This window comes from Neolamprologus multifasciatus, chromosome 1, assembly GCF_963576455.1.
Source record: "Neolamprologus multifasciatus chromosome 1, fNeoMul1.2, whole genome shotgun sequence".
Lineage (NCBI taxonomy): Eukaryota > Metazoa > Chordata > Actinopteri > Cichliformes > Cichlidae > Neolamprologus > Neolamprologus multifasciatus.
The window spans coordinates 762,846-786,657 of record NC_140439.1 but is presented as its reverse complement, the minus strand read 5'-3'; the positions used below and the strand labels follow the sequence as shown (position 1 = coordinate 786,657).

Below are 23,812 nucleotides of genomic sequence, written 5' to 3'. Positions count from 1 at the left end.
CATGAAGTAAGATTTTGAGACTCATCCAGCTCTGCAGGTTATCTTTCTTCATTAGATTAGCTGGGATAGATCTCTGCTGTAATAAAAGGAAATCTAACCACAGACAAGTCACTTGTAAAACATAAATTTACAGGTCAAACCTTTAAAATCAGGACGTTATCACTACTTTTTTTTTTAATGCCTTTTTTTTTCTTTGTTGTCCCGTTTGGATCTTTAGCCATCAGAATTGTTGTCTTAAGGCCAAGAAAGATGCCAAGCGGATTTATTTTACCAAGTGGATCATCATGGCCTTGCCATATTGGTCCATTTGATTGACCTTTATTATAATTATGTATTTATTTTATTTTATTTTTGGTTGCTACAAACGGGACAGACATGACTGGGGGATAGGACAGGGAGAAAGAAAGGGGGGGAGAGAAAGAAAACCAGAGGGGAGAAGAGACGGTGAGAAAGGGGGGAAGAAAGAAAGAAAAACAAACAAAACACCTGGATCACCTGTATGGAGAAAAAAAAACAGAAGAGAAAGCAAACAAAAAAAGAGCAACATAATAAAAACAGCACCATCACAATAAACTAGCTAGCAGTAGATAACAGTAGATACTAAATATTAAACGATATTGTGCAGCACGCAAGATAGACAACGCACAATGTGCTTTGAGGCAGCAGCCAAGAAAGGTGTAGTCTGCGTCTGTGAACACCTGTGTGTACACCTGTGTGGATCAGCATGCTTGTATTCCAAAGGTTTCTCCATGTAACGATCTGCTAGGGAATGTGGGGAGCCATAGCCCCGTCCCCCAGGGCATGAAGCAGGTATGGAGGAGATCCAGGCCCCAGACATCCAGAGGCCCCAGAGTTTTTTAATGCCTTTTAGTGTTATTGCATATTCTTTGTTCAGGAACAACAGCGTCCATAGATTGTTAAGTTACCGGATTGCATTTATAACCAGTTGAGCATTGTTTGCGGTTAGTTCATAACACAACTGTAAACACGCCCAGCTTCAAAGTCTCCCTTTTTTTCTTTTGTTCAGTTAAATTCAAGCTGCTTAAATCTGTCATGGACTTTCAGCAGGTCGCTACAAAAAATCCTGCAAAAGACTATGATGACCTGTTTGATGATGACGATGACAGACTGATGGATGAAGGACTGAGTGACACAAAGTCTCCAGCTAAGAAAGCCGTTGGCTGGGACGATGACGATGACGATTTCCTGGTGCCTGCGACTGGGCGGGTGAAGAACAGAGGAGCGTTCCTGGACGACGAGAACTCACTAGGTGGGTGAAGATGGGGTCATTAAGGGGGGCGAATACAGATGGAAGATAAAAGCGAGGTGCTCTGGCCATCACAAACTCCTGCTGTACCTAACTATTATTTTCATCATTGATTGATCTTGCAGTTATGTTCTCGAGCAATAGTTTGGTCCTTAAAATGTCAGAAATAATTGAAAGTGTATTACAAAACACAGGAAACACAACGTTCAAAGATTGAGATTAGGAAATTAGAAATTCTTGCGAAGAAGGGATGGCACTAGCTGTCTAAGTGGGACTAAATAATAGAAAAAAAAGAAAGTGCAGCTTTATGGTTTCATGGACAAAAGAATTTCTGTGGCTGCAATATGACGAGCTAAATAACCTGGGCTGCACATAAGTGGTCCGCAGGTGCGCATTCGCTGTCAAAATACAAAACGCGCACAAGATAAGAAGTTGCAACGCGCGTTTGCGTACATAAGATTTTCAGGAGGAGGACAGACATTTGTTTAGAACTCTTAAAGATGTCGAAGAAGCTCCTTTAAGCAGTTACTGTGATGTTCCTCCACCTCCAAAAAAATGTCAGAAGGAGTCCGAACCACAAAAGAAGCGCGTATTCTCAGAAAAGTGGTTGCAGGAGGTGAGCTGGCTTCAAACAAATGATGAACGCACAGAGATGTGGTGCAGAATGTGCTGTGAAAATTTAATAAATGACAAATTAAAAAGGCATGAACATTTTTTTTTGTATCGAAAAAATATCGAACCGTGACAAAAGTACCGAACCGAACCGTGAATTTTGTGTATCGTTGCACCCCTAATATATAGATATAGATAGTTCTTACACAAAGTGTAAGAAGCACAAAGAGCACAAAAAAAATCTTAACTAAAGAGCTCAATTGCAAAAGTTCAACATCAAAACAAATGTTTAGAGTTTTTATTTGAATTTTGATCAGAAAGTCTGTAGCATGAACTTGGATTTCAGGTTAGCCTATTGCTGTCTTTAACTGGTAATGTTAATCTATGGGGAAAAAAGTAATTAGGTGATTAAAGTTACAAGGTGTTCAGATTTTAGAAGAAGTGAAACTGTGATCATCACAGCATGTCTCAGCATACATCTCACATGAATGGAGACATCACCTGAAATTATTCCATTTATTTTTTTGTTTTTGTCTTTTTCATTCAGACACAGGATCACTGAAGCTTGGTCAGGACAAATTGGGGGACGACGACAATGACGCAGGCAGTTCTGTGGCGCCTGCAGCAGCCCCAGTGGTGCCCCTGCGTCCTGTCTACGAGGGGCCTGTGCCAACTCCTCCCCAGAAAGCCTTCCAGCCGGGCTCCACCCCTGCACATCTCACACACCGCTTCATGGTAGGACACACTGAGAGTCATTACACTGTAAATCTGAGTTGCTCGCATGTCATAACAGCAAACTGTGCCTCAGATGTGGAACTCCGTGGGTATAGTGCGAGGCTACAACGACGAGCAGGACAACGCCATCGATGTGGAGTTTCACGACACGGCCGTGCACCACGCCATGCACCTCACCAACTCACTGGGTCACACCGTGGCTGATCTCTCCCAGGAGGCCGTGCTGCTGGCCTGCCCCAGCACAGAAGAGCTCGCTAGGTAAAACTTCCACCTGACCTGCTTCTGGGGATTTATTTATTTATTTCTCCCCTTTCAGTATTTTCCTCCTCTCTCTCTCCAGTAAGCTGCAGTGCCTTCACTTCTCCTCGTGGGACACCAATAAGGAGTGGATGGTCGACCTTCCTAAAGGGGAGGACGTGAGGGCGCTTTGTCTGGGTCAAGGCTGGGCAGCAGTCGCCACCAGCACGCTGATGATCAGGCTCTTCTCCATCGGAGGAGTACAGAGAGAATTGTTCAGCCTTCCAGGGCCTGTGGTCTGCATGGCAGGACATGGAGAGCAGCTGCTCGTCGTCTACCATCGGGGTTAGAGACACACACACTCTTCTGTGATAATCAGCACATTGCATGTGCTTGTATGGTTCAAAAATAAAATTAGGAATTATTTATTTATTCTTAGCTTTGTGATGTAACTGTCGGTGTGTCATTGTTGCATGTCAGTTCCGTTCATTCAGTTTACTTTCCACCACATGGAGTCACCACAGAGTGTAAATGTAAAATGTGCAGCACAAGAGATGAGAGTAAAGGCCACCCCCCACTGTTAAGCTGTGATCTGAAAATTTCCACTCTCTCCAAATATAAGTACTGCAGTTTGCAGTGTTATCTTCCAGCTCTTTACATGTGTCTCGTTTTCCACCACCAGCTACAGGTTTCGATGGAGAACAGGCTCTGGGTGTCCAGCTGCTGCAGTTCAGTCGAAAGAGGAGGCAACTCATCAGTGGCGAACCCCTCCCCCTCTCTCAAAAATCGTACTTGTCTTGGCTCGGCTTCACAGCCGAGGGTCAGTATGTCAAGATATTATAATGTGAAAGAATCTCATGGGAAGCATCATTACTTTGCTGCTGGTGATGATTTGGAACAACCTGTCCTGGAATACATCTCGTGGTCTTTCAGGTACTCCGTGCTATGTGGATTCAGATGGCGTGGTGCGAATGCTGAACCGCTCCCTGGCCAACACATGGACTCCAGTGTGCAACACCAGGGAGACCTGCAAGAGCAAATCAGATCACTACTGGGTGGTTGGAGTGCACGAGAACCCTCAGCAGCTCAGGTGAGCTTTCATCTGCATCACAGCTCATTGATTTAGCAGTTTGAACAGGAAATAAAAAGTGACTAAACTAATGCATTCAGTGCATATGAGCCGATACTCGATGCTGGTTAATTATTGCTTCTTAGAGGCTGACATTCCTTCTGTCCTCGTCCTGTTAGGTGTATTCCATGTAAAGGCTCCAGGTATCCTCCCACCCTGCCCAGACCCGCTGTGGCCATCCTACCCTTCAAGCTGCCCCTGTGTCAGACCACAACAGAGAAGGGGCAGATGGAGGTAAATAAACACAAGAATGAGCACCTGGACAATGGGTTATCGATGTAATCCAGTCCTCAGATCTTTTCAGGTAGCTCAGTGGTGTCATGGATCCAGTAACAGCTGAGCCTATCCTCCTCTGTTATTCAGGAGCAGTTCTGGCGTTCGGTCCTTTTCCACGACCACTACAGCTTCCTGTCCTCCAGCGGCTACGAAATAGATGAAGATGCTCAGAATCAGTCCCAGAAGGAGCAGCAGGAGCTGCTCATGAAGATGTTTGCAGTAAGTGTGAACGCTGCAAACACTTGGTGATCGAGACACTCCCAAAGTACAGATTTGTTTAGAGTTGTTGTTTTCTTACAGTTGTCCTGCAAACTGGAGCGAGAGTTTCGCTGTGTGGAGCTGGCAGAGATGATGACCCAGAATGTGGTGACTCTGGCCATACGATATGCATCCCGATCCAGACGCATGGCCCTTGCACAGCGGCTCAGTGAGATTGCTCTGGAGAAATCCAACCAGATACAGGAAGAAGAGCAAGAGGAGCAGGAAGAGGAGCCTGAATACTCCAGCACAAGACGGAGCTCTGGGTAATGTCAAAAAGCATGCATCACTTTCACTGTTTGTGTAAATTAATCTGGACTGTCTGGCTTTGGCCAAAATAACAAACCTCACCCTTTATGGGTGACTACCATATAGCAGTGTCAGACGACTTCATGTCACTGCTGAGCGCAGCATAGATGCCACACAACGAGTGTGTCATTTCAATAAAATTATCTTTATCAAAGCAGGTCAGCTGATACATGTTCTTCAACGAGGTTACTTGGTTAAAAAAGCAATTCACCACTACAACAGTCGCCTCAAGGCGCTTTATATTGTACAGTAGATCGTACAATAATAGATACAGAGGAAAAACCCAACAACCATATGACCCCTTATGAGCAAGCACTTTGTACGACAGTGGGAAGGAAAAACTCCCTTCTAGCAGGAAGAAACCTCCGGCAGAACCAGGCTCAGGGAGGGGCGGGGCCATCTGCTGCGACCGGTTGGGGTGAGAGAAGGAAAAAAAAGCAGAGCTCTTTTATGATGTGAAACCTTGAACAATTTTTTAAAAAAATATAGGTTATTTATATGTTATTTTTATATGGATGAAGGAAGAACAAATATCAACCATGTAACATTTATTGCAGCATTTTAAGTGTAAAACCTTCACCAGTCTCCTCCAATTTATTTTAGTTTACAAACAGATTAAAAACAGCAGTCTTCGCTCTCTTTTTGCACAGGTATGGCCACACTGACGTCACAGCGAGAGGACGTTACAGCAGAAGACAGAATCAGCAGGAGGAGCAAGAGGATGAGGAGGAAAGAGGAGAAGAGCTCATGGAGGAAGAGGACAGACCGGAGATGGAGCCGGAAGAGGCGACAGAAACAAAAAAACGTCAGTTCCACCTCTTACTTTGCACAAGTTGCCAGTGCTACTGCTAACATGCTAACACCCCTCCTCCATGTCTGTCAGGTGTGAACCCATTTGCTAAAGAAGCCGGCTCACCCATCAAGCCGTCTCCGACACCAAGTGAGTAAACGCATATATCAGCCAGCTTAGATGTTCAGTATTATGGTGAGTCACTTTAGCGTGATGCAGGACAAATAACCCAACTACTGTACTGTCCTCTTCATGTTGTACACTTGTGGTGTCTCTGTCAGTGGAGTTTTAGCTGGATTTGATTTCATTTCAAGTCTTTGTTAGTTGTTGGAAGGTTTTCAGAGTAAGATTAAAGTGGGACAGCCGCTCCCATCACCCAAGCCCATTTTAATATTCAAATATGAAACAAGACCTGTTATTAGGCCAAATTTATCTGAATCACTTCCTTGTTTTTCAGTTGGTAAAATGGGACGTGCAAATCCTTTCAAGGTAAGAACTGTGACTTCTTAGATTTTCATTTCGTCAAAATCAAGGATGTGGTCTCATTATAGCCCATTTCCAATATTACCTACGCGACTTGGTACCAGGTGCTTTTTTTACAACATGCTTGGCCGGGGTTCCAGGCAATCTGATGAGGTCTTATGAGACTGTCAACTCTTTTGTTGTGGCATTTGTGGTGCACACAGATGACGTCACAGGACGTTCGGCTGTGTTGCTATAACGACCCCACACACATTAGGTAGCACTCGATTGTAATAGAAAACAAGTCCACTCGCTCAAGCCAATCCGAGTAGGTACTAATGGAAAAAGGCTTTTAGTCATTTTTTGATGTTTAACCATTAATAAAATACAAAAGACTCTTTTGGTTTTGAATATGAATAAAGACTGTAAGAGGTTTAAAGAGAGAGAAGTGGTTCTTAACCCTTTAAAGCCGGTCAGAGCAGCACGCTCCGTTTTGCGTAACTATTTTTAAATCCCGGTAGCTCTGCAACCACGTGAGCTAGCGCAATAATTTTTTTTGCATATGAAACCGGAGGAGTTGTATTTACATCTTATGCCATCAGCTTGTCCTCGGTCACAGTTTCCTTCCACATATAGCTTTGCAAAAACTGCATAAAAAGCACTTGCAGCACCAAAAACATAATATTCCAGAAACACACTTTGCCGATCCGATCAGCTGTTCATAACACTTCCTACGTCCATCAGCACGAACTATCGCATGTCCGCCATGACCTGCCCGAAACCGGAAGTGACGTCATTTTCGCGGAAATGTAGTTTTTTACCATCAAGGCCTCATGAGCTTATACTGGTGTTTTTAAAAGTTATGTTCGACTTTATGACTTTCTGTGTCGTTTCTGGGATGCTTAGGACTAATATTGCACTGCTGGAAATAGTTTATTTTGATGCATATGCTGCTTTTTTGCAAATTTGCACTATAATATTTATTTTCGTTTTTCCTGCAGTGTATAGAAATTGGTGTATTTCAAAAATAAAACTATGAAGACACTCAAAATAAATTTCCTGTGGTGGGAAACTATTTTGTGCAACTTTTTTGTATTTACAGTTTTGAGGGATAAGCCTCTTAAATTTCTCTAACTAGAAATATGTTAAAAAATAAATAAAAAACGATTTTCAATTTTTTTGTAGTTTATTGCACTTTTTTGCAATTTATGTAATTACTATGCACTTAATGCATGCATATTATTTAAATTTAGGCTGTAGTAGTTGTATTGATGTATAGCAACTTGAAATGCTCCCAAAAATGGCTCTACAACATGTAAAAATATAATATAAGCTCTGGCGGACTTGGTTCTATGGTAGGTCTTAAAGGGTTAAGAAGGTTTAGCTTATTCCTCAGAGATCACTTTCATCTCTCCTGTCTGTCTGTGGAGCTGCTTTTAAATGCACCGTGTGGAGTCTGAACAGCAGCCTCTGTTGGCCAGCAGGAGCTGACTCAGGTTGCAAAAAGATCTGTACACAACTCTGTAAGAAAGCTACCCCATTGCACACTGACTTCTCTTTCCTTCTCTTTTTAGTGAGATAAACACTAAGGCAGGGTTTAAGTATTGGCTAGCCTTCAAGGCTCAGTTAAGTACAGTATAAAACCTAAAACGATGGGTGAAATCACTTTCCTGCCTCCATCTTTTATATACAGGCTTTCTTCTTAATAAAGTACCTGGTAAGCCACCGGGTGTGGCTCAGTCACCTTGGAGTCAATGGCAAAGAAGAAGAAGAAACGCACAGTTTTTGTTGTTGCTGTTTCTCATGTGATTTGTTGACTATAAGGAACATATAAAATATCTTTAAGATTTTTTTTTAAATTTTGTTATTGCTTTGGTGTGTTCAGGTTCCTGGTTCGGGGAAAATGTCAGCTTCATCCGGTCCGCCGCGAGTAACAAACATCCTGGACAACATGACGTCCAGCAAGAGGTCAGCTCAGCTCAGCAGCTCTGGGGGGAAACCCAGCAAAAGTCCCATCCTCAAACCTCTGGCCCCCAAGCCAAAAACCAAGGTACCGTCTCAGAAATTAAAGCTGTAGCATGTCTCCACATAGCTGTGCCGAGGTCTCAAAATGATAGTACCTGGAAAAGATAATGCATCTTTCAAAACAATAAAATGTCCTTTTTTTTCCCCCTGTGAAGACTCAGTCTACTCTGCTGCAGATGGCTGCCACAAAGACAGCTAATAAGAAGGTTCAGGAGAACACAGAGCCAGCTGCAAATCTGCAGAAACGACCAGACACCCCGCCTCCAGGACCACCTGCAGAAAACTCTGAAAACAAGAGGTAAAAGATTTCAAAGAAAGAAACGGTTAGACCCTTTGAACACTGGGATGTTCAAAAACAGATTCTACATGTAGAGCATTTTTAAACAGGGCAGCATTTCTCGTTTTCTCTGTGCATTTAGGCCAAAGACAGGCTTCCAGCTTTGGTTGGAGGAGAACAGGAAGAGTATCCTAGCCGACAACCCTGACCTGGAAGAGACCGACGTCATCAAGGAGGCTATGGGACGCTTCAGGACGCTGTCGGCAGAGGAGAGACTGGTATAACACATGGAGGGTTTTAGAGAGGAGGGGGGTTGCTAAAACAGTGATGTCAAAAATTTCCAAAGCTGTCCAGTGATTGGAGTCTTTGGCAGGTTGATCCTCAACCCCCGGAGCCCCCGTTGACACCCTTGTCTATAATTTCATTAACCCAACTGAAATTGTAAATGCAGAGAATCCCATTTTCAGCCCTCCACTTGTAAGGATTCTTACAAGTTTTATGTGGGTGTGCACAATTTGCAGTTTTCATAAGCTGACTTCAGCTTTTGGCCATATTTCTACTCCAAGCTGATTCCCATTCAGAAATCAAAGATGGTCACGTGTTCAGCAAATTAGAATTTAGTGTTACTCATAATTTAACCATCTAAATTCTTTTAGCTTTAGTCTAGTTTCAGTTGAGAAAATATCATAAAATTATAGTAAACTCGATCTGAAATTGGTTCAGGTGAATAACATATAAAATGTAAGAGTGTGTTGTGCTGATAGCTGCTCCACACTGTTTACAAAGTGTCTGTTATTTTCTTTCACATCAAATGAGAAATGTATCCATACGTGTACTCTTCTCTTCCTCCCAAGCACTGAAATGTTTTTCGCATTTTAATGAGAAGCTGAGAACATGGGAGCTAGTTGTACCACTTCCCAGCAACAGATCATCTGAAAACTCACCCATCATTAGTCTAACCAGCATAACTGCTTCGAATAGTCTCATCAGTACCTGATTCTCAAACACGTACCCTAAAGCAGATGACTCGTAATCTGGAGAGGAAATGGCGTGTCACAAATTTAGAGGATCATCATTTAGCCTGGAGAAATAGTTTGTTGCTTTATAAGAAAGCCCTCCGCAAAGCCAGAACAGCTTACTACTCATCACTGATTGAAGAAAATAAGAACAACCCCAGGTTTCTCTTCAGCACTGTAGCCAGGCTGACAAAAAGTCAGAGCTCTTTTGAGCCAACCATCCCTTTAACGTTAACTAGTGATGACTTCATGAACTTCTTCACAAATAAAATTTTTATCATTAGAGAAAAAATTACCAATAATCATCCCACAGATGTAATATTATCTACAGCTACTCTTAGTACCATTGATGTTAAGTTAGACTCTTTTTCTCCAATCGATCTTTCTGAGTTAACTTCAATAATTACTTCCTCCAAACCATCAACGTGTCTTTTAGACCCCATTCCTACAAAACTGCTCAAAGAAGTCCTGCCATTGATTAATTCTTCGATCTTATATATGATCAACCTATCTCTAATAATCGGCTATGTACCACAGGCCTTCAAGGTGGCTGCAGTTAAACCTTTACTCAAAAAGCCATCTCTAGACCCAGCAGTCTTAGCTTTTTTTTTTTTTTTTTTTTTTTTTTTTTTTTTTTATTCTTTATTTTATTTTCACTTGCTGAATACGGGACAGACTTGACTGGGGGAAAGAAAAGGGAGAAAGAAAGAGGGGAAGAAAAACAGTTGAGAAGAGGGACGGGGGAGAAGGGCAAAAAACAAAAACCAACAGAATAAGCAGAAGAAAAAAAAAAAAAAAAAAAAAAAATACATATATCGATCACCTGGATCACCTGTTGAGAAAGAAAAAAGAAAACAAGCAGAAGAAAACGAGAGTAATACAATAAACCACATCACAATGATATATGGGAATATGACAGTAAATACTAAATATTAAACATTATTGTGCAGCACGTAAGATCGACAGCACAGTGTGCATTGAGGTAGGAGCCAAAAAGGGTGTAGTTTGTGTGTGTGATCACCCGTGTGTACACCTGTGAGCATGGACGCGCTTGTTTTCTTAAAAGGTTCCCTCATGTAATGATCTGCTAGAGGGTGTGGGGGGCCACTGCCCCGTCCTCCAGGGCATGAAGCAGGTATGGAGGAGATCAAAACCCCAGACATCCAGAGGCCCCCAGAACACAAGAGACCAAGGAAGACCAACAGAGGGGCAGCCGCGCCACTGTCCCAGAAAGAGCTGAGGAGAGTCCCAGATGAGGGGTCACCCAGCAGCCACGGAGCAGAAGCCAGGGGGGGCTGCAGTGACGTGCCCGTGAGCTCCGCCGGCAGCCAGCTGTGCCTGAGTGACCGAGCCCCAGGCCGAGAGGCCGGGGGCACCCCACCTCCGAAGTGGCCCAAGCGAGCCCCAGGCTCCAGGCCCCGATAAGCAGCCGCCAAGGAGTGAGCCGGTGTGTACCCGGACGCCCACCCCCGGACACAAAGAACCACCAACGCACCGACGTCTGAGGGAGTCCGCCCCCGGCAGGGGAAGTGGTGGGGGGAGATAGGCCTCCAAACCTTGGAGGGCCTGAGCTGTCCTCAGAGAGGTGGCATCTGATACCCAACCTGACATACAGACACAGACATACAGGCACACACAGATACAAACATCCATTCCCACCCTCATGCTCTCATATGCACTTACTCCACACTCAACCAACGTGGAGACAGACATAAAGAGACGCTGTACACACAATCACACTCCCCAAGCGTACTCTACGAACCGGGTCTAGGTACCCTTGCCCCTGGAGGGGGGAACTGCACCCAGACCCAGGTTGTGTTACCCTTTTCCCTGCAGTGGGGAGAAGCAGACCGCCCCGACTCCGCAGCAGCAGGGAGGCCCCACACTCCGGACCCCAGTCGGACGGCCAACTCCTCCTCCTAGCCCCCCTGCTCCAGCAGAAAGCAGAGAACGAGGGTGAGAGAAGACTCCTAACCTCCCTCCACCCGCTCATTGTAGTGTTGATGTATGTGTGTTCTAAGGTGCGTTTAAAACCCAGGAGGGCATGGAGCTACCTGCCAGAGAGCAGCAGGTAAGCGCATAGTCCCTCCTGCTAGCCCTCAATGTCTACGTGTATTTAAAATTGAGAGGTGGGCAACGACGCCGGGGGTGAGGTGTACACCCTGATGGTAATTGGGATTCCGTGTAGCGTGCCCACCCCCAAGATCCTATATTTATGTGTAATGAGAATGTGAGTAATGTGAATGTCTAAGTTGCGGGATAAAATTGAGGCAGAGGCAGCCAGAAGGGGACAGAGGGGGGGGGGGTTACCTCCTCTGCACCCTGGTGACACACCCCCACTCCAAGGCCCTGCATGTGTGGGTGGTTGTGGTGGAGCGGGAAGAGGGAGGCAGCTGGAGATGGGGAGGGAAGGAAGGGAGGAGCAAGTGACCCCTCCCTGGGGCCAGCTCCCCCGCTGACCCCAGTAGGCACCCCCATACTCCGCGACCCACCAGGGAAGGGGGGCCCAGGCCCATCCGAACCGGGGCCCAGCGCAGCGGCGCCGCCCGGCCCCACAGAGCCCGGGGCAGTCCACTCAACCCCACAACAGAGAAAACTGCACCCACCCCATCATCCACTCATCTTCCAGACTACATAAGACAATAGACGCCCAGGCTGAGATCTTCCTCCACCTCTCCTGTATCTCCCCCTCTTGCAGAGAGAGTTCCTGAGAGAGGAAAGCCCCTGCAAGATGTGACAACCCCCCCCCCACCAGTTGAAGAGCCCCCCAGCTGGCTCGGCGCACCGGCGGCACCCTGCGCCAGTGGCGGGCCCCCATATACCCACCGGCCCACAACCCCGGCAACACACCAACCAGGACCCAGGTCCCCGAGGCCCGGCCAGGGCCCCAGGCCAGAGCCGGAGCGCCCCCAGAACCTCACGCCCGTCCCGGACCCACCCAGGGGCAGCCAGGCTACCAGGTCAGTAACCCCCGTCCGTCAGCACAGACCCTCCCCTAGCCCCGCTGCACGTAGCCACGAGGAAGCCGTCACCTAAGAGCCAACAGAGCCCCTAATTGGCCATGACCGCTACCCCGGGTTGAGCCCCCCAAGGAAGATGCTCCTGGGGAACCCCCCGACGCCCCAAGCCTGACCCTACCCCCACACCAATCACAACAGTGAAGGCGAGACCAAAATATGACCCCCCACCCCCACTAGGTGATGGAGCTGATCAGAGGAGCCCAGAGCGATTGATCTGATGTGGTGGCAGAGGCTGTATCAAGACTAATGTAATCTAATAGATAATTTCTATATTGGTTAGAATTAAGATTGTTTTTATTTTTCCAGTTCATGAGGACTGTTTTCTTGGCTATGCATAGAGCAGTGAAAACCATATGGGCTATATTCTTTTCTGAAGTGACATTATCTAAGCTGCCCAACAAACACACTAAGGGGGAAGTTGGAATGTTACATTTCAGACACTTTGATAAGTCTTCACATATCTCGCGCCAAAACTTCTGAACTGGTGGACAGAACCAAAGAGCGTGGATATAATTGTCCGGTGAATTGGTTTGGCAGTGTGAGCAGTTGTTGGTAGATGCAAAGCCCATCTTGAACATCCGATGACCTGTATAGTGCACTCTATGTAGTATTTTGTATTGAATTAATTGAAGACTGGGATTTCTGATTAGATGAAAGGTTTTTAAGCAAATCTGAGACCAGAAGTTTTGGTCTAAGTTAACTGATAAATCCGCTTCCCATTTTGCAATAGGAAGTGATATTGATTCATCTGTTTTAGAAAGCATTCTGTATATTTTGGATAGTAATTTGGGGGTTTTAAGAGTAAAAAATTGAACCACACTTGGTGGTGTTTGTAGTTCAACTTGACCCAGTTTAAATTTCTTTTTTATTATGGATTTAATTTGTTGATATTCTAAAAATCTTTTCTTGTTGATCCCATATTGTGTAACTAGTCTGTCAAATGAAATAAATTCTGTTCCTTCTAGTATATGTTCTACATATTTGATTCCTTTACCATTCCAATCTGAAAAGTTTATCATATTATTGTTTTGTAATATGTCAGGGTTGTTCCAGATAGGTGTACGTTTGCATGGGATTAATGAAGACTCTGTCAACTTCAGAAACTCCCACCATGCTGTCAGAGAAGAGCTGATGTTGATGCTTTTGAAGCATTCATGTCGTTGGATGTTTGAGCTGATAAATGGTAGATCTGAAATCTCTAGATTATTGCAAAGTGCTTGTTCTACATCTAGCCAAGGTTCATCTAAGAGGGTATGTTTTAGCCATCCTGAGATAAACTGAAGCCTGTTGGCTAAGAAGTAGTGCTGAAAGTTAGGTAGTTCTAATCCTCCTTTATCCTTGGTCTTTTGTAGTGTTTTTAAGCTTATACGTGGGGGCTTATTTTTCCAAAGGAATTTGGACATATATGAATCTAGAGATCTGAACCAATCTTGCGGCGGTTTAGTTGGGATCATTGAGAATAAATAATTTATTTTTGGTAATACCATCATTTTTATAGCAGCAACCCTTCCCATGAGTGATATGGGTAGACATTTCCATCTAGCCAGATCACCTTCTACTTTCTTTAAAAGTGGGGTATGGTTTAATTTAGTTAGATCTGCAAGCTTGGGAGAAATATTAATACCTAAATATTTTATATTTCCCGATTGCAGTGGAGTAGAAGAGGAATTATGGAAGCAGCAATTAATAGGAAGGACTGTAGATTTTGACCAGTTAATTGAGTAATCTGATATTCTTGCAAAAGAGTTTATCAATTCAATCACCCCAGTGATATTGGTTTGTGAATTTTGGAGAAAGAGTAACACATCATCAGCATAAAGGCTGATTTTATGTTCTACGTTCTTGCATTTTATGCCCTTAATTGCTGAATTCTGTCTAATTGCTGCTGCTAGTGGTTCGATAAAAATTGCAAACAGTGAAGGGGAGAGTGGGCATCCCTGCCTGGTGCCCCTCAGGAGACATAAGCTGGAGGATGTCTGGTCATTTGTTCTGACACAAGCTGTTGGGGAATTATATAATATTTTTAACCAGTTGATGAAAGAAGATCCAAAACCAAATTTGTGTAAAGTTGCAAATAGAAATTTCCAGTTAACTCTGTCAAACGCTTTTTCTGCATCTAAGGAAAATATTGTAGTTTCAAGGTTTTTACTGTATGAGTAGTCTATCAAATTAAGTAATCTACGTGTATTTGTTGATGAGTGCCTACCTTTTATGAAACCAGTTTGGTCAGGATGAATTAAGAGGGGGGTTATTTTCTCTAGTCTCTTCGAGAGAGCTTTGCAGATTATTTTGAGGTCTACATTAATAAGGGATATTGGACGATAGCTTGAGGGATATACAGGGTCTTTGCCTGGTTTTAGCAGGAGATTAATGTTTGCAGAATTCATATTTGATGGAAGTCTGCCCTTTTCTTTGATTTCTAACAACGTTCTGTAAAAAACTGGTGCTAGAATCTTCCAGAATTCTTTGTAGAATTCTGCAGGAAAGCCGTCTGGACCTGGAGCCTTATTATTGGACATATTTATCAGGGCTTCCTGGAGTTCACCTGATGTCAGTGGCGAATCCAGTGCCATTGCTTGAGATTCTAATAATTTTGGGAGAGTTATGTTGTCTAAAAATTGATCAATTTCCTTTTTAGATGGGTTTATTTGTGGTGAATACAACGTTTTATAGAAATCCCTGAAAATGTTGTTTATTTGTTTCGGTTCATATATTGTGTTCCCAGATGAATCTTGAACAGCACATATAGTTGTTTTTTCTTTATTTATTTTTAACTGGTTTGCTAGAAATTTACCGGATTTATTACTATGTTCATAATTTTGTAAGCGTAGTCTTTGTACTAAGAATTTTGTTTTTCTATCAATTATCTCATTTAATTCTAGTTTTGTTTTGCGTATTTTGTTCAATGTTTCCTGATCTTGGTGGGACGCGTAGGCTTCTTCTAGTGATTTGATGTTTTTTTCTAATTCCTGAATATTTTTGTTTTCTTTTTTCTTTTTATGTGATGAGAAAGAAATTATTTTACCTCTCATCACAGCTTTCCCTGCTTCCCATAAAACAGAAGCTGATGTTCCGGGAGTGTCATTAAAGTCTAAATATGAAGTCCACTCTTTTTTAAAATATTTAATAAAGTCTTCATCATTAAGCAGTGATGTATTAAATCTCCAGTTTTTACTTGGCATAGTATTATTCTTGTGCATTAGTGTTAGAGATACAGGAGCATGATCGCTGACAGCTATAGGATGAATCTCAATGTCTGAAATGTCGCTCAGCAGTGAGCTGCTGACCAAAAAATAATCCAGACGAGAGTAGGAGTGATAAACATGTGAGAAAAAAGTATATTCCTTACTGGTGGGGTGAAGGGAGCGCCATGCATCGCAAAGACCAAAGTCGCTCATATACTGTTTGATTATATTTGTGGACTGCCAATTACGCTGAGTTCCTGCTGTATTGAGCCTATCCATTTCTTCATTCAGTCCAAGGTTGAGGTCGCCTCCAAGCACAAGTGTGCCATCTAAGTGTTCAGAGAGTGCACTGAAAAAACCGTGAAAGAATGAGGGATCATCAACATTTGGACCATATACACTTACAATACATAGATTTTTATCAAGTATAGATAGTTTAATGATTAAGAATCTGCCCTCTGGATCTATAACTGTATCGAGTACTGTGAAATTAATTTTTTTATGAATTAAAATTGCTACTCCCCTTTGTCTAGAATTATAACAGGCTGAGAACACATTAGGAAACTCAGGTGTTTTAAGTTCATTCGAACCTCTAAGAGGTCTGTGGGTCTCTTGTAAAAGGACAACATCTGCCTGTAGTTTTTTGAGTTGGTTAAATATTTTTAACCTCTTTTCTCTGGAGCCAGCTCCATTTACATTCCATGTAACGAATCTTAGTGCACCCATAGATGTCTGTGCATAACTAGGGGTGTACTCTGTGTGTGTCGCTTAGACAGGTGGAGAGAATATATCACTTGTTCATAAATAAGGAGAGGGAGAGAGAGAAAAAATGTGTGGCGAGATGCTCCCCGAGTCTGACTATGTGTTTGCATATTTACTAATATGAGTATGCTTGGCTTAAGTGTGTGTATCCTGTAGGTCTGTGTGCGCTGTCTGACTGATGTAAATGTGCTGCCGTTGAGCGCATGACTGTGCGTGATCGTGCAGTGAGTAAGTGTCGAAATAAATGATGTTGTTTGTGGAAGAGTGTGGAAGCAGGTGATCGAAGCAGTGAAAGAAATAAAGAAAGAAACCAAGGACGAGGGTGAGCAGCATAAAAACAAGAGGGGGAAAAGAGAGGAAAAAAAAAAAAACGAGAAGAGAGAAAAGAAAACGTAAACATTCCAATTAAATCACTGACGGAGAGTGACGGTGTTAATATTGCTATGAAATCACACTTAAGATGTGATTTGATACCGGTAAGTTAAACAAATGTTAATCCAAGTTAGTGTGAGTGGATAGGGAAAGGGTGTAGCGGATTCTTATCTGGTCTGAAGTTAATACAGCCACGGAGTGATGTTGGGGTCGCGGTGGAGCTGTCCGTCCACGTACAGCCGGTCCACAGCGATGACAGCGCGGGAGCCTTTCTGGATGAAGCCGCGTCGAAGTGGGAAGAGGACCCTGCGTCGTTCCAGGATCTCTTTGGGGAACTGATCGTTCACGCTGAAGTCCGTTCCTTTTAATTCCCTGCCGCGGCTTTTCACATGTTGTTTTTGTTTGAAGTGGCCGAATTTGGCCACGATAGGACGTGGTCTCCCGGCCGTAGCCCGAATGGGGCCGAGGCGATGCACCCTATCGAAGACGATGTTCTTCACCATGTCCTCCGGCAGCTTCAGGTGGGTTTTGATGAAGCTTTTTACCGTGGTCTCCGCGTCCTCTCCAGCGGCTTCTGGAATACCAGAAAATACTAGATTATCACGCATGCTACGAGCTTGTAGATCAATAACCGTTTCTTTTATTTTTTTATTTTCTCTATTTAGCTGAGTAACATTTTCTGTGAGAGATTTCACCGACTCCCTTAGCGTGGCATTTTCAGCAGCGAGCGTTTCCACTTGCTGCTGGCTGAACTCCAGGGATTCTCGCAAGCATTTAAATTCCCGGTGAAGAATCTCCACCAGGGACAGCCTTGCGTCGAAACTGGACAATCGCTTGTCGATTGACTCCAGTATGTCGGCAATATCTTTGCCAGCTGGCGATGTTGTGCCGGGGGAATCTGCCGGGCGTTGTCTTTTCGACGACGGCGTCTCAGATTTGGCCGGGGAAGCTGTACTCTGGGCCTTCTTCATCACGAGATCCTGAAAGCACTGATCAATATAATCTTGGAGAGCGTCTAAACTCTCCCCGTTGTTCTCCAGGGTGTTGGAGATAATTTAGACAAATATTGTTAGTTATGAGACAATTGATAAGTGTATTTGGTAATACTGAAGCTTAAAGAAATTTGTTCAAATCTAAACTACCATTTGCTTTAATTTTCCGCCAAAATCTCCGGCGTCTGACGTCAGTTACAACATTAGTCGCTTACCTTGACTGTCACTTCCGCCTCTGACTGCCACTTCCCTCTGTCTTAGCTAATTATAGGCCAATCTCCAACCTTCCTTTCATATCAAAAATCCTTGAAAGAGTAGTTGTCAAACAGCTAACAGATCATCTGCAGAGGAATGGTTTATTTGAAGAGTTTCAGTCAGGTTTCAGAGTTCATCACAGCACAGAAACAGCTTTAGTGAAGGTTACAAATGATCTTCTTATGGCCTCTGACAGTGGACTCATCTCTGTGCTTGTCCTTCTTGACCTTAGTGCAGCATTCGATACTGTTGACCATAATATCCTATTAGAGCGATTAGAACATGCTGTAGGTATTACAGGTATTGCACTGCAGTGGTTTGTATCATATCTATCTAATAGACTCCAATTTGTGCATGTAAATGGAGAGTCCTCTTCACACACTGAGGTTAATTATGGAGTTCCACAGGGTTCAGTGCTAGGACCAATTCTGTTTACATTATACATGCTTCCCCTAGGCAGCATCATTAGAAGACATAGCATACATTTTCACTGCTATGCAGATGACACCCAGCTCTATCTGTCCATGAAGCCAGATAACACACACCAATTAGTTAAACTGCAGGAATGTCTTAAAGACATAAAGACTTGGATGGCCACTAACTTTCTGCTTCTTAACTCAGATAAAACTGAGGTCATTGTACTCGGCGCTGAAAAGCTTAGAAATATGGTATCTAACCAGATTCTTACTCTGGATGGCATTACCTTGGCCTCCAGTAACAGTGTGAGGAACCTTGGAGTCCTTTTTGACCAGGATATGTCCTTCAATGCACATATTAAACAAATATGTAAGACTGCGTTCTTCCATTTGCGCAACATCTCTAAAATTAGAAATATCCTGTCTCAGAGTGACGCTGAAAAACTAGTTCATGCATTTATTACTTCCAGGCTAGACTACTGCAATTCATTATTATCAGGATGTCCAAAAAACTCACTGAAAAGCCTTCAGTTAATCCAAAATGCTGCAGCAAGAGTACTGACAGGGACTAGAAAGAGAGAGCATATTTCTCCTGTTTTGGCTTCCCTTCATTGGCTTCCTGTTAAATCCAGAATTGAATTCAAAATCCTGCTCCTCACATACAAGGTCTTAAATAATCAGGCCCCATCTTATCTTAATGACCTTGTAGTACCATATCACCCTATTAGAGCACTTCGCTCTCGCTCTGCAGGCCTACTTGTTGTTCCTAGAGTATTTAAAAGTAGAATGGGAGGGAGAGCCTTCAGTTTTCAGGCCCCTCTTCTGTGGAACCAGCTTCCAGTTTGGATTCGGGAGACAGACACTATCTCTACTTTTAAGATTAGGCTTAAAACTTTCCTTTTTGCTAAAGCATATAGTTAGGGCTGGACCAGGTGACCCTGAATCCTCCCTTAGTTATGCTGCAATAGATGTAGGCTGCCGGGGGATTCCCATGATGCATTGAGTTTTTCCTTTCCAGTCACCTTTCTCACTCACTATGTGTTAATAGACCTCTCTGTATTGAATCGTATCTGTTATTAATCTCTGTCTCTCTTCCACAGCATGTCTTTTATCCTGTCTTCCTTCTCTCACCCCAACCGGTCGCAGCAGATGGCCGCCCCTCCCTGAGCCTGGTTCTGCCGGAGGTTTCTTCCTGTTAAAAGGGAGTTTTTCCTTCCCACTGTCGCCAAAGTGCTTGCTCATAGGGGGTCATATGATTGTTGGGCTTTTCTCTGTATCTATGAAGCGCCTTGAGGCGACATTTGTTGTGATTTGGCGCTATATAAATAAAATTGAATTGAATTGAATTGAAGTACCGCTTGAGCTGTCCAACCAGCTGAAGCTTTTTATTTTTAAAAATGACTGCAGGTCTACAGATTTGAATAAAATAAGTAGATTCCTAAATATAAAGAAATGTATTCAAAAGTTTAAAATCACTCGATTAAGTTGTTGTACTGTCATTAGAGTCCTGCAGGGTCACATTAACAAACAAAAAAAGAAATCCAGGGTTTGATTTTAACCTCTTTTCTCTGAAATGCTGTGTCTCAGCTGTGGTCAGTCAATAGGTGAGTGAATGAGGGTGGTTGTGCCACTAATGACACGCCTCGTCCTTTCATCCAGCCGAGTGCTTCTGTGGTAAACTGGCCCTGACCCTGCATACATCAAGACTCTCAGCAGAAAGCTGGATGACGAGGAAGTGGGGGTGAGGGGATGCCTGTTGCCTGGGAGCCCAGTCAAGTGTGTTTGGGCACTGAGGGCGCAAAGCATTGATGCATGAGAGACGATCGGCTGGTCAATCAGCAGGAGCATAATTCTGATCCGAATTTTCAGCTGTTCTGAAAGATGAATCCAGAATGTCGGCTGCACACCCATGATGCACATTTCAGTTTCCACCACATCCGAAAGGTTGGATTGAGGCCATGCGAGATCATTAGAGTCATTGCCATGTTCAAGAAACCAGTTTAATAAGATCTGAGCTTTGCGACATGATACGTTACGTTGCCAGATGTAGTTATCAGAAAATGATGTAGTCATATTAGAAAAACACTGTGGTTATAAAGGGATGGACATGGCCAGCCACAATGCTCGTGTAGGCTGTGGAGTTTAAATGATTCTCAGTTAATACAAAGCGACCCCCAGAGTGTGCCAAGAAAATATTCCTACAGCGGAACACCACGATTGTAACCAGTCTAAACTGTTTAAATACTGGGTGGGTTATATCCACACTCTCTTGTTCTTCCTGTCAAATTTTGACCCTAGCATGCAGCAGAAATTGAGACTCATTCAGACCAGGCAGTGTTTTTCCAATCCACCAGTCCTCTTTTGGCAAGCATGTGTGAAATTGCACACTTTCTTGTTCTTAGCTGAATATTGTTGGATATTTTCTGTTTTTCACACCATTCTCTTTGAACGCTAGAGATGGTTGTTCAGGAAAACTGCAGATCAGCAGTTTCTGAAGTACTTGGGCCAGCCCGTTTGACACCAGCAAACACACCTGCAACAGTTTGAAAAGATGAGACTAACTGTAGAAAACGCAATATCTTTGTTTCTTGTTTCTACCTCATTGATACTTGGGGGGGGGGGGGGGGGGGGGTTTATTTTGGGTTTGTTTTTTTTTTTTTCTTTTTGCTGAGAAGCAACACCTACCGTTCAGGAGAAGACTGAAGCATATCCGGCACAAGTGAGCACCAGTATAGACTGGTAGCTGTAGTGACATCACAGTTGGCACCTGACACAAAAGATGCAGTGACCATAAAGAAACCATTAAGCTCACAGTGTCAACAGTGAGCAAAACTAGCTAACAGTAGCTTAGAAAAGTCCACTTACCACAAATGTCAAAAAACAACCGGCTCCCAACACAACACAGACTGTAGCTGTGGGTTAACATGGTATTTTGTTTGCAACAGGGTTAGCGAGCCCCAAAGCTAAAGTTAGCCGGCTAGCCGCTGACCACATTAGTTAGCATTTGACCGTATTAGCTAAAATTAGTCAGACAACAAAAAGAAATATTGACCATTGCCAGAGGAAAATATGGTCAGCATGAACAAGACATCATTTCATACCTGCCAGTTATTTTATTTTATTTAAACATTCACTTTTTTTTTTTAAAAATGAAATTTTCTGTCAAGTTTGAATCAAAGGAGTTGATATGATTTTTATTAGCTTGTATAAGTACATTTCAGCTGTATGTTTACAGAAAAAGAACCTAGGTGATGGCCCTGCAGGCTTAACTTTAGCCTAAAACGGCTCGACCATTGTGTGTGTCTGTGTGTGTGAGTGTGTGTTGATAAAATTATTCAGTCCATATTCAATAAAGCAGCAGCTGATTAGTGATATGTCAAAGCTTGTACCATCTACCAGCTCTGTAATGGTGACATGTGTGTGTGTGTGTTTGCTTGTGTGAATATACATGGGTTAATGACAGTGTTTCATTAAGCACTGGAGGTGTAGAGTGCGTGTGTGTGTATGTGTGCGTGCATGTGTGTGTGTGTTGCTGGCACTGCACACACCAGGCCTGATGATTCATCCTGGCTCCATTACGTCCAGAAAAGCACTTCCTTTTGTGTCGGCTTAGAGAAAAGGAGGGGGCTCGAGGAGGGAAAGAGCCAGCAGGCCAAAGAGATGCATGCTGTCAATAGTGATTATACGTGACAGGATGCAATTTCAAAGTGCACGCCCGAGTGCCCATGTGTGCGTTTCGTCATCATCACGTAGGTGGTTTGGAGCCTGTATAGAGACGGAACAACAATACAATTTTTTGTTTTTGTAATGTGCAGTAATTAACATGTGCGGTCCTTGTCTATTTTATTCCTCCCCCCCTCTCTTTTAGTCATGGACAGAAAGAGCTAAAGGCCAGAGCGGAGACGCAGCAGATCTGAAGAAGAGGAAAAGAGCAGGAGGAGGAGAAGGCTTGGAAAATGCAAATGAAAAGGCCGAAGCTGATGAAAGTAGTGCCAAGAAGAAGAAGTCTTTGGATCCCTCTTCCAAGCTTTCAGTGTTTGCGTTTAACCAAAACTAAACCTCCAGTGGACGGAGATCACATGTATATCAACAACTGCCCTCAGTGTTGGAGACGGATGAGTGATGTTCACTAAAAAAGTACGCTTGGTTCTTTTTTTTTCTTTGTTTGTTTGTATTTTACACTTACTGTATTTTAACAATTTAATAAATGTAAATGTTTGTTAGTTCACATGTTAGTCTGTGATTTCATTTTGTACAGCTTATTAATCAATTCAAATCAAAAGAGGATTTCTAAGTTTGAGGGCCTACCTTACCTCTGCGTTTGAATATACCGACTTTAGCTCTCTGTGAAGGTGCTCGGCGGTATCCCTTTTGTGACATAACCAGCAACAACCCTGTTAATTTCTTGCTGAGTGACAGCTTAGGCAAACTGAAAGCTAACTATTGCTACATTTAAAGCTTCCCTAAGCATTGGGGGTTTATGATGAAATCTAAAGTGGCGTTCTTCTGGGTTTTGTTTTTTGTTTTTTTTTGCTTTTTCCATGAAGACATAATGAAAATACTTTCAAGATACAGAGGCTGTACTGTATGCCAGCTTACTAACATGTGGGGATTCTAATAAAACAAAATGACTCCTAATTTGAAATGACTAAATGAAAAGACTGTACTTAAAAGATGGATGTGGCTTTAGAGTCTCAGAAGTGCTGTGGATGTGCACAAAGGCTTCTCTTTGTCGAAGTCAGAGAAATAGTCTTTGGCTCCCTTGCTCTGTGAGCTCAGGAAACATTTGGGTTCAGTGTTTTAGTTCATTTTGAAAACTTTTATCAATATTAGAATCAGAATGGAGGACAACCCAGGGTATACCTGGGGGCAGTGGCAGTGACTAGAGAAGTTATTAATCAATGAGCTTGAGTTCTTGGTTTTACAGAACCACCCCTCATTCGATGTGTGAAGAGTCAACACTGACATGGCGACTATAAAAACACTCAGGACAGCATGGCACAGTGGCTACAGGTATCTTTTATATACAGTCTGTTTGAAAAGGAAAACTAGTGCACTATTACGTACTTATTACTTGGCAATAACATATCCCCAACAGTGGTGCAGAGAGTGCCTCACAGCCCTCCTGAGCCTGTGTTTTAAAAGTCTAAAGAAAAAACAAAATACTTGAAAAAGAAAACGAAGATTGGCGAAAGGCTTTTGGGGCGACCGTGGCTCAGGGGTTTGGGAAGCGCATCTGTAACCGGAAGGTCGCCGGTTCGATCCCTGGGCTTTCTGTCCTGCTCGTTGTGTCCTTGGGCAAGACACTTTACCCTACGTCCTACTGGTGTTGGCCAGAGGGGCCGATGGCGCCATATGGCAGCCTCGCTTCTGTCAGTCTGCCCCAGGGCAGCTGTGGCTACAACTGTAGCTTTCCT

At 43.4% G+C, this 23,812-nt stretch overlaps 1 protein-coding gene across 2 annotated transcripts in view; it reads left to right on the top strand.

Annotated features, from left to right (window-relative positions):
* The window catches only part of wdhd1 (WD repeat and HMG-box DNA binding protein 1), a 51,740-nt gene that overhangs the window by 6,540 nt on the left and 21,388 nt on the right, over positions 1-23,812 (top strand). Inside the window, exons 11-26 of one of the 2 annotated variants that reach the window (XM_085158278.1) lie at positions 1,069-1,270; positions 2,427-2,614; positions 2,688-2,872; positions 2,955-3,196; positions 3,534-3,671; positions 3,785-3,941; positions 4,100-4,214; positions 4,344-4,475; positions 4,557-4,780; positions 5,474-5,628; positions 5,707-5,763; positions 6,071-6,102; positions 7,961-8,125; positions 8,256-8,398; positions 8,520-8,655; positions 22,264-23,721. In XM_085158278.1, coding sequence (XP_085014404.1) covers positions 1,069-1,270; positions 2,427-2,614; positions 2,688-2,872; positions 2,955-3,196; positions 3,534-3,671; positions 3,785-3,941; positions 4,100-4,214; positions 4,344-4,475; positions 4,557-4,780; positions 5,474-5,628; positions 5,707-5,763; positions 6,071-6,102; positions 7,961-8,125; positions 8,256-8,398; positions 8,520-8,655; positions 22,264-22,452 — 2,460 coding nt within the window. In that variant the 3' untranslated portion in view covers positions 22,453-23,721. Of the gene's footprint in view, positions 1-1,065; positions 1,271-2,426; positions 2,615-2,687; positions 2,873-2,954; positions 3,197-3,533; positions 3,672-3,784; positions 3,942-4,099; positions 4,215-4,343; positions 4,476-4,556; positions 4,781-5,473; positions 5,629-5,706; positions 5,764-6,070; positions 6,103-7,960; positions 8,126-8,255; positions 8,399-8,519; positions 8,656-22,263; positions 23,722-23,812 lie in introns of both variants that reach the window. The other variant, XM_085158270.1, reaches the window with a different exon arrangement.